Source organism: Sinocyclocheilus anshuiensis, unplaced genomic scaffold (assembly GCF_001515605.1).
Source record: "Sinocyclocheilus anshuiensis isolate Anshui unplaced genomic scaffold, SAMN03320099.WGS_v1.1 scaffold30, whole genome shotgun sequence".
In the NCBI taxonomy this organism is placed as follows: domain Eukaryota; kingdom Metazoa; phylum Chordata; class Actinopteri; order Cypriniformes; family Cyprinidae; genus Sinocyclocheilus; species Sinocyclocheilus anshuiensis.
Window position 1 is genome coordinate 607,686 of NW_015542336.1, and position 10,670 is coordinate 618,355.

Genomic DNA, 10,670 nt, shown 5'->3' on the forward strand with positions numbered 1-10,670 from the left:
ATAAGCATTTTTGGACTTGTCTTTTCCACTTAATTTAACACTTTAGAAAGTTAATAAAGTAGGAAGTTGCAGTTTAGAGTCAGCGATATCTTTATCTTATATTATTTGCAAAATATTGGAAATAATTTCGGTTTATTTTTGTTTGTTTTAGTATAAATATCTGGTAACTCTGTACACCGGCACTTAAACTGAAAACAATCAAAAAAGCCCATGGACAGGTTTTTGCTGACAGGACACTACATTCGGTAGGGAAACGCAAAAATGATCATGATATTATCTGTCATAAACATTATCAACGCTTTCAAAAACAGTAGCATTTAACACTAGTACACACAGATCTGCAGAACAAGTAGGTTACAGAATGAAATGAAATACGCAAAAACTAGCCATGAAGAAGTCTATGCCATGTCATTCAGTATAGTTAAATTTTCACAAATCATGCTATAAACTTTCATAAGAGCACTAGACAAAGTTATTGTAGTTATGTATTTTTGCAATAAACAACGGATAAAATTATCCACCCTTAAATATAGTAAAGTAATAACAAGTTTTGATGCAATAAATAGGGTATGATTTAAAAATAATCCTCCCTCCAAAACAGAGAAAACATCTTTCACAAACATCTACATGTCTGTCTTCTTTAGTGTTTATAGTGTATATAATGAGTTGTATTTGTAGGGGTTATTATAACACAATTCTTTAACGAAATCAACTGTCATGTTTTTTTCTCATTTCAGAAGCCGTTTCACTCGGATATACGTCACAATACTATTCTGCTATTAAACATGCACAGGATTAGGTGCATAACTATTAGGATAGTGTGTGCCCTCCCACTTTGTTACAGTTTTTGTAAACTAACTTCTGTTTTTGCTCTTCAAACCCCGAGTGGTTTCAGTTTGCTATGTTGCAGGCTCATTTATTGATAATAAACAATATTGATGATGATAATAAATACATATAATAATATTGGGCTTGTTTTGCTTATTTATCTTGTGAGAGCTGGCAACACTTTACAGAACGTTAATCCTGGATTAAACGGACCTCAATGAAGAGAACTGACTGATTGTGTGACTCAAAGTGTGCGCTGCAAAAATGATTAAATCCTTGTACTGCGCAAAAACACCAGTTAGCGGTTCGTTTTATTTTAATTAATGTCGACAGCCATCGTTTCTGCATGCTGAGATGAAAAGACACGATGTTGTCTTGTGTGTGATAGCAGGGAAGCAGTCTGGAGTTTGTCCCTCGTCTGACCTGTCGTCCTCTGCTGCTGTGGAGAGACAGCACGATCTGGAGCGTCTGATTCAGGCTTTACTCAGCCACCATCAGCTGACCAACGTCCAGACGCCGCTGTGTGAGAGGGTGAGGAACTGCCGGATGTGTCCTTCAGTGCGGGGGGTTTCAAACTTTTTGGAGCCAGGGACCCCTTACAGGGGAGAGGGTCTTCCAAGGACCCTCATTATAACAGTGTTTAAGGCTAAAGATAATGTGGGTGGGAGTAATGAACATAATATGATTGTTTTATTGGTCACTGTAAAAAATAATTTTGAGATTTTGCCATTTCAACTTATTTTTTTGTAGACAAAACGCATTTTTAATTAATTTTCCAGACAACAAGAAAGTTTAAGTTTATTGGCCCTCAGCTAAGCTGAAATTTGAATGAACTAGAAACGCATGTTGAAACAACTGCATCACACCAAAAAAAAAAAAAAATTAAGATAGTAAAAAAATTAAGGCAGCAGGGTAACAGTTTTTTTTTTTAAGTTGACTCAACAAACTGTCTGTATTTAATGTGAATTTAATAAATAAAAAAAATGTTGTAAATTGCTAATTATAATGCCTTCATTGTGAGAAAAAAAGGCAGAATTGTGAGCTAAAAGTTGCAATTACCTATTTTTTATTCAGTCGGCTTTCTTATTTTTTATTCTGTGAAAAACAGAACTGTGAGATGTAAACTCAAAATTGAGGAAAAAGTCTGAATTGTGAGATAAAAAAGTCGCAATTAATTTTTCTATTTATTTATTTGTTAATTCCGTGGCAGAAACGGGCTTCCATATTAATCCAAAAGCGGCTCGCAAATGAGAAATATAGAAGAATACCTCATTTAATCAGATATTTTATAAAATAAAAATTAATAGAGTAAAATATGAAGATATAGAAACTGATTTGATAATGATTTAACAATTCAGATTGGACATGCTTTAGTCCCGATCTGATATCACCTGACAGGATTTTCACACATTCACAATTTACACAAAATCACACGTGGGTTTTTGTGTGGGTTTCATGCTGAAACAATTCATGCTTCATACATGATGATGACGTGCACATTTTAAACCCCAAACTTGATTCACATAAGATCACATGTGGTTAATCAGTAACAGATCAGAAAACACAATGCTATTTCCATTGATTATATGGTGTGATATTAATATTGCTATGCCTTCTGTAGCTCCTGTCCTCTGCTGTGGGTTTGGCATGGCACTTGTGCAAGTCACATGACAACAGGGCTGCTCTCCCATTGGCCGGCTCCACAGGCCATACCCAGCAGCATTATGGGTACAGACCTACGGGAATATTGAGGGTGAGAGTAAGTACTGAACTCTTGCTGTATACATAATATCATGCATATTATTAGCATATTACAGTCAACTAAAACCATACAAATTTTTTACTTGAAATATTCTAAACACAGCCCGTATGAATGTGTGTTTCAGGAGCGGAGTTTCACCTGTAAGGTTTGTGGGAAGGTGTTTAAGAGGTCGTCGACTCTCTCCACACACCAGCTCATTCACTCGGACACGCGGCCGTTCCCGTGCCCCTACTGCGGAAAGAGATTCCACCAGAAATCTGACATGAAGAAACATACATTTATACACACAGGTAAAATGCTTTTTCCATTGACTTAAAATTCCATTAATAGCCTAATTAAAACGAATTATAAGGCGATTCCGGAATGCAACATGCTAAAGTCAGAATCTCTGGACCCTTATATTTCTGGACCCCATTATTTCTGTGGTTCTCAGAAGTGGAAGTCACAGTTTGGTAAACGGAAACTACACCTAATATCATTTTGGTGTTCCAGTTTTGCTCCAGTTGCCAAAACCAAAAAACACACACACACACACACACACACACACACACACACACACACACACAATAGTGTTTCTATGACTTTACACAAGTGGGAAAAAAATATTGAGACATTATGCTGGTCAGAAGAGAGAAAGATGTTAAATTTGACATTACTCACACAGCAGCGTTAAAGTAGTTTTCTGTAATTTAATGCTAATAACAGAAAGTGCATTAAGAACTGTGGAAACGTGTCATAGTATCCTGTGAGTAGAGTCCATTAGAGTTTGTGTAAACCAGTAAACCAAATGGTCTTATTCAGGTAGCTGCTATAAAAGACATCAATTTAACTAATTATAACTATATTTGTATGATAGAAAATAGCGCTTAATTCAGTTTATGCCTTATTTTAAACACCGATGTCATTCGCTTCCAGTTATTTTAGCTGTACAAAAGCAGTCCACACTCTAAAAAATGCTGGGTTAAATATAACCCAGCGCTGGGTTAAAAAGGGACAAACCCAGCAGTTGGGTTGTTTTGACCCAGCGGTTGGGTTACTACCCAGAAGGTTGGGGTAAACATTTAACCCAACCGCTGGGTCAAAACAGCCCAATTGCTGGGTTTGTCCCTATTTTACCCAGCACTGGGTTGAATTCATTATCTTCTTGTCGATCCACCAGTTCACATTTACAACTGCATGCTGTTTTTGGCTTTGGTCTAAACAAAGCGCAAAGGGCTTATTGAAAAATGCAAATTCATTCTCTGCCAGCAGGTGGCGCTTTTCGCCAGGAATATAGCCGTTTCCCCGGTAACCTTGGAATTTGTTGTCGTGATTATTCATATGATGAGGTTTGGCTCATACAAATTACAGGAGTTTTACCGGAAGCGAATGTAGCAAGCATATAAAATATGCCCAGTGGGATTTTTTTTATAGAAAGATTAAAAATACGGGAAAATATTTAAACGGGATGATAGCGGGATAGAATGGTTAAAATACGGGAGAATCCCGGGAAAATGGCAATCTTGACAGGTATGTAGGAGTTCTACTGTTGTTGTTTTTTTGCACTTTATTATTTTAGTCACTTATAGCGGCTAATAAATCAGAAGTCTCGCGCATTCACAGAAAACAACTTGTGCGTTGCATAATAAGTGTTGTGAAACTGAAAAACGAAGCACTTGATTTGCGTTTCCGTGCACTTCTGTGCTTAAAGCAGATTAGCTGGCCGTGTAGTCAGTAGTAGACAGCAAGGCATAATGCGTGTGATCGCTGTCATCTCTCAGGTGAGAAGCCTCATGTGTGCGTGGTGTGCGGTAAAGCCTTCAGCCAGAGCTCCAATCTGATCACACACAGCAGGAAACACAGCAGCTACCAGCCCTTCAGCTGCTCGCGCTGCCCGCTCAGCTTCCAGAAGAGACTGGACCTACAGCGCCACCTACAGACGCACTCGGAGAATGACAGCGGACTGTACCACGGGACCTGAGAGAGACCAGCTGCACACAAACACCTCTTTTTCTTTTTTACCCTAAAGTACTACTTTAGAATGTTTGCACCAAAAACATTTTTCTTCTGTCCTTCTAACTTGATTGTACACGTCGTTGCATTGTGAAATATATCAGAACATCCTACCCAGACAGCAACTTAGTGTTGGCCCAGATCCAGCCCATATCTGGCCCATGTGGAATAAACATGGGCCAGATGTGGGCTGAATCTGGGCCAACTCTATGTTGCTGTCTGGGTATACTGTACATTTATGGCTTAAAGACACGTTATTATTGGATGTTCATGGTTGTCATAATCACAAGGATTCACGATTTTGAGTCAGAACATCATTTCAAATGAGCAGGAGTCACCTCGATGTTCATATTACCTTTAATAATAGAAATAGCAATGCAACAGAAGTGTTAAATCTCAGCATTGTGAAAAGTAGTCTACTTGAACAGGTATTTCTGTATTCTCAAGATCTCAGCAGGGGCCAGTTGTTCAAAAGTAATCTGATTGGATTTTGGCCATCGGATTGGATCAAATCTTGAAAATGGGTTGTTCAAAATAAACCTACTTAAACAGGTATTTCTGTATTCTCAAGATCTCAGCAGGGGCCAGTTGTTCAAAAGTAATCTGATCGGATTCTGGCCATCGGATTGGATCAAATCTTGAAAATGGGTTGTTCAAAATAAAAAAAAAAATAGGATTCTGAATTCAGATTAGATCACAAAATCCAATCTTGGTTTTGATCTGGATTAAATCCTCAGTTTGTGTTGTACAAAATGTTTTAGTAAGATTGGGAAACCTTTGTTCCAAAAAAACTGGATTATTCTGATCCCAGCAGAAGGGTGGATTTCAGGAACAAAAATGTAACAAAACTTTAAAATTGGTCCAAAAAATAGACGAGATGGACCAGTCAGGAGTAGTTATATGTGTAAATGCAATGCAAAACCAGAATGCAAAGCATTGGCATGTTTTTTCCATCACCATGTCCCTTTAGGGGCTCCGTAGAGCACTAGTACTCCAGATTTGGAAATCTGAAAAAGTGTGTATCTGGATCAGGGTGATCCAATCCAATTTTGCTTTGAAAAACCGGCACAAAAATAAAATGGTTACCTGATCCTGGATAGCAAAACATAGGATTTCCAAATCCAGATCATTCTGATCCAGATTAAACTTTTTGAACAACTGGCCCCAGATTACATCTTGTTTTAAGCACAAATGACAGATAAAAGATCTTTCCCAACCCTCACTGTCGGCGTATCCGGGCTTTATTTATTTAATACTGAAGACATATTTGTCTAGGACTACAACACACCGACTTAAAAACAATTAAAGGAGTGGAAATTAAATAAATTAAAGAACATTAGAGGAGCGCAAATCTGTGATCGGTTTAGCATTTAGCAGCACAATAAAAGCAGCAAGTACAATCAGTTACAAGCACCTCAGAACAGTGGTACACAAATTGAGCTTTAAAGAAAGCAGAAATCACAAGAGACATGATAGTTTGTTCGTTTCTGTCAGGTTCCGACGGTCGTATCTTCAGTTGGCCTCGTGGAAAGCGCTGGTCAGCTCCATCAGCGCCGGCGGCGGGTTCCTCAGTCCACTGTCCTCTATAACACCGCCTCTCTGGCTCACGTCAGGCCTTCCTGACAACCAACAAGCGTGTTTTGTATTAATAAGCAGCTGTCATGTAGAAAACGCTGTTAGATTGTAGTTTTGCATGAGGTTTGTACCAGTGTGACTGTAGATGCACCACAGCGCCCCCATCAGACACAAACCCATCACAAACGCAGAGAACACGACCACGAACACAAGACCCTCGTCTGTTTCTGGAACACAAACCACAGCATAAATAAACGGGCCTAACGCTATCCAGCTTATTTTAAGAGTAGGCGCAGCAATTTGTTTAATGAATTGGAAGTCTTGCATATTTACAGGAAACCCTGATAGCACACGTACATCACATATTATTTGACATCTGCATTTTTTAGAGTGTTTGCTCATCTGCAATACGTCTACAAGACGTTTCCTATCAGATGTCAAATAGACGTTTAGAAGATGTCTTTAAGATGTTTATGATTTAGAATGAATGTAAAACTGACACCTTAAAGACATCTATCAGATGTTTGTACACAGCAGATGCTTTCCAGATGTGGAGATCTTTAACAGACGTACCTGTGATCTCTGTGTAAAAGGTGGATAATATATGAAGGGATAGTTCAGCCAAAAATGAAACTTCTCTGATTTTCCTCACCCTCAAGTTGTTCCCAACCTGTATGAGTTTCTTTCTTCTGCTAGACATAAAGATGTTTTGAAGAATGTGTACCACTAAACAGTTTCTGGCCCCCATTGACTTCAAAAGTATTTGATTTAATTTTTCCCCCCATACTGTTAAAGTCAGTGGGGAAAAAGTGCTGTTTGATTACCCACATTCTTAAAAATATCTTCTTTTATTTTAAATAGGATAAAGAAATTCATACAGGTTTGGAACAACTTGAAGGGGAGTAAATGATGACTTTTTTTGGGGGGGTTAACTATCCCTTTAATTTCCTTGCAAAGAAAATTAACCAAAAATGATTTAAGTCAAAATAATTATTTCTGAAGGAGGGGTAAAACGTACCGCTGTGTGCCGGAGACGTCTCAGAAGGCTTTTGAGCAGTTTTCCCTGATAAACACACACACACACAAACATGACAAAACACTGCAAGTGTTAGTTAAGCTTTGTGTGAATGAGAGGTGAGAATGAGGAAGTGTACAAACCAGCAGGAGCCAGAAACCCAGCAGGATACGTAACCAACACGGGCCGAGACAGATTTCTGTACTCACACTGTACCACAGAAAGAGAGACAGATTTGAGATGTTTAGCTACTAGCAGACTGATGTTTCGTAAATGATCTCATGCTGAGATCTCATTAGTGCTCGATCATTAAGAGCACAATAAGAACCCTAAAGAATTGAAGAATTCTGCTTCCAGTTCCATTCTTTTAGAATTTTTGAGAATTGACCCTATTTTCTTATTTAGTACATAATTAGGAGGACCAATTGACTCCATGATGCACGCCTACTATTTTCTAAATAAGAAAAAAAAGCCCAATTTGGTAGCATATTTTAATGTTTTTAATTTTATAATGTTATTTAGCACAACAAGACTCCTGAATGTGTTTCTTTAATAAAACACTGTCATATGAACAACTGTCAACACTGATTTATTTTTAGTGAGAAAATCCAAGAGTGAGAAGTAATTTGGTGATTCAAATCCCACAGCTTATGGGCTTTTAGACCGATTTGTGAGTCATTGAGAGAACTGGGTCATAAGAGTCTTTTGTTCATGAATCAGATTATACTGATGATGTGCAATCAGCAAAAACAATGCAACAGAAACATGCGTGGTCTATTTATTGTTGTGTATTATAGAACTACAGTTGTACCTCATATAAAGTAATGACACAAGTCTCCCTGTCATGTTTGGTAGTGCTGGGTGCTTTGAAATCTTTGCGAATCATTTGTTTTGGACCAATTGGTTCGGAGAATGTATCAAACTGCCGTAGTCGCAAGATGTTTCGAATAGTCTCTTATTGGCCTGATTAACCGAGCTCTTGACCAAATAAACAAAACAAGCCCTGCAAACTAATAAAAGAACACATATTTTACAGACAATTTATATTTAATGGTATCAGATGATTTGTTCATTGAATTTAATAATTGCACTTTCAATAAAACATTTGCAATTGGTTTGTAAAAGCTGTTTTTATGCATATTTGGCATGAGTTTTTGTTGCATTTACACAGATTTGACCAGCAGGCGTCACTAGCGTGTGGCATTATGAGCGCTTCGAAACTGAATCATTTTGCAAAGCAGTTGGTTCAGCTGATTCAATGTTTCGAACAGCTTCATTACTTGTTGAGACGCAGTTGTGTGTGTGAGAGCAGGTATCTGAGGCCCGTCTGCACAGATCCGAGCGGTGGCCCCTGAGGGCCCCTCATCTGATGCGCACAGATGCAGCCGGCAGTGCAGGAACTGGATGGGGTTATTAAAGATGGGCCGCAGGATGAAACTGAACCGCAGCGTGTTTGCGCTCTCGCATTCGCCCTCCCGTCTCTTCCGTCTGCGTTCCTCAGGTTTCCTCGCTCTCAGTCTGTCGGGTCTCTTGTCTTTGTTTCGTCTCGCTCTCTCGTCTCCGCTGCGGCTCGCTGTCTGTCTCCAGCGGGAGAGTGGTTGCGACGGTCTTCTGTCGTCTTTCCTGTCTGCCTTCTCGTCTTCATCATGTCCTGTGCTGTCTGTGGATTCCCGGGTTTCTCTGTGGCTCAGTGTGAAGGACGGGTCGGACGGGCAGGAGTCTCTGATGACAGACCAGCCGCTGTGAGCCTGTGGATCTGAGAGAGGAGAGACCAGACATGACTGGAGCTCCACAGCCTCCGCAACACCTGAACTCACTGAGATCTGACAGAGAGAAACAGAAAGAAATGACAATAATCAAATACTGTAAGATTAATTTCACACTAGACAGGAAGAAAACAATTAGAAACTAGGGCTGAACGATTTTGGAAAATAATCTAATTGTGATTTTTTTACCAATATTGCGATTGCGATTTAATATGCAATTCTTTTTAAAGCTCTTTATGTTCTGTATTATTCAACAAAGACAAGCTATAAATCATTGTATAGTATGACCAACACACTATTAGATAGATTAAACATAAATGTTCTTTTCTGTAGGCCAGGCCTATATGTTATGATGAAATTAGGTGATGCATGAATTGATATTCATATGATATGACATTTTTATTTAACAGCTACAATCACAGTATATTGACTGATTTGTTGAACTTCCAACCTTGTGAGCATGTAATAATTATGACAACATAAAGCACTGACAAATAAGCCTGGTGTAAACATTAATATGAAAGTCAGTAACAAATCACACAAACTAAAGTAGATTACAGAAATATAAAAACAAATCTGTTGCTTTACCACACTACTTTAGGTAATTCAAAGTCACTGTAATACACATGTAAACATGTGGACTGCACTAAACACTTTCTCTTAACTTTAGACCAGTGGTTCTCAAACTGTTTTGGTCGCGCCCCCCTTTAAACCTCTAAAAAAATGCTTTTTTAATTTCAAAAACCTACGGGGAAAAAAACACCTGCATCACTTGAAACATTGAAAAATAGCATAGAGAGAATAACTGTTATTATTATTATTCTCTCTGTTGTTTATTTATTTATTGTGGGTTTCATCTAAGGCATAGAACACATACAGGCTTTCCTCCTCACCAATGACATTAAACACCGTGTCTACACCGGACGCGAGCATCAAAATACAGTAGAACCCATTATAATCAGTGACGCTGTCTACACTAGATACACGGCGCGACACGACACCACAAAACGCAACGCGACACCACAAAATCCGACATTAAACTGATGCCTTGTTCTATTTATGATGTACTGACACAAAGTTAAAATGATTTGCAACGGTCACGTCAAGTGTAGAGCTGTTGCGGCACGACGTGACAACTAGTGTCCGGTATAGACTCGGTGAGTGAAGCCGAGAGCAAGATATGCCTCGTCATATTTTCTGCATTTAGCTTTCGAATGACCAGCACCTGCCTGGGTCTGTGCGACTTCATCTATGGCTTTTCTCTTCCCTTTCACAAACTGATCCATCTCCCATTCTAAGTTACGTCCTTTGGCTGTTTACCGTTTTATTTATTTTCTTTTTCTGCTGATGACCCGTGCCCCCACCCCTGCAATACTCGTGCGCCCCCCCTGGCGGGCGCGCCCCACACTTTGAGAACCACTGATCAAAGTACTGCGAGAGCTATAAGAGAGTGGACGTCTCCTTATGCTTTATCTCACCATACTTTGATGTCATACACCGATCGATCTTCAAGTCGAAAACACCTCTTTACTCTCGCGTGTCACGTGACCGAGTATAATCGCAGCCTCTGCGATTAAAAAAATCAAGTTGTTTTCATATCGCGATATTATCGCAAATGCAATTAATTGTTCAGCCCTATAGACCAATTTAGAGTAGACATCATAGTTACGTCACTTGCAGCTGCGCGCGCATAGTGGTTGCAGAAAAACACTGGGAACAAGTGGAGGTAAAT

The 10,670-nt window shown here is 39.0% G+C and overlaps 2 protein-coding genes across 4 annotated transcripts in view; one reads left to right on the top strand and one right to left on the bottom strand.

The window, feature by feature from the left end:
- LOC107691115 (zinc finger protein Gfi-1-like) overlaps positions 1-4,662 on the top strand; it is an 11,215-nt gene extending 6,553 nt beyond the window's left edge. Inside the window, exons 4-7 of one of the 2 annotated variants that reach the window (XM_016489588.1) lie at positions 1,217-1,359; positions 2,450-2,587; positions 2,715-2,880; positions 4,351-4,662. In XM_016489588.1, coding sequence (XP_016345074.1) covers positions 1,217-1,359; positions 2,450-2,587; positions 2,715-2,880; positions 4,351-4,550 — 647 coding nt within the window. In that variant the 3' untranslated portion in view covers positions 4,551-4,662. The remainder of the gene's footprint in view (positions 1-1,216; positions 1,360-2,449; positions 2,588-2,714; positions 2,881-4,350) is intronic. The other variant, XM_016489589.1, reaches the window with a different exon arrangement.
- Positions 4,663-5,534: 872 nt separating this feature from the next.
- Positions 5,535-10,670, bottom strand: part of LOC107691102 (transforming growth factor beta receptor type 3-like) — a 21,791-nt gene continuing 16,655 nt past the window's right edge. For both annotated transcript variants that reach the window (XM_016489579.1, XM_016489580.1), the window contains exons 13-17: positions 8,453-8,995; positions 7,316-7,382; positions 7,176-7,220; positions 6,289-6,384; positions 5,535-6,201 (exon numbers count right to left, since the gene is read on the bottom strand). In XM_016489579.1, coding sequence (XP_016345065.1) covers positions 6,095-6,201; positions 6,289-6,384; positions 7,176-7,220; positions 7,316-7,382; positions 8,453-8,995 — 858 coding nt within the window. In that variant the 3' untranslated portion in view covers positions 5,535-6,094. The remainder of the gene's footprint in view (positions 6,202-6,288; positions 6,385-7,175; positions 7,221-7,315; positions 7,383-8,452; positions 8,996-10,670) is intronic.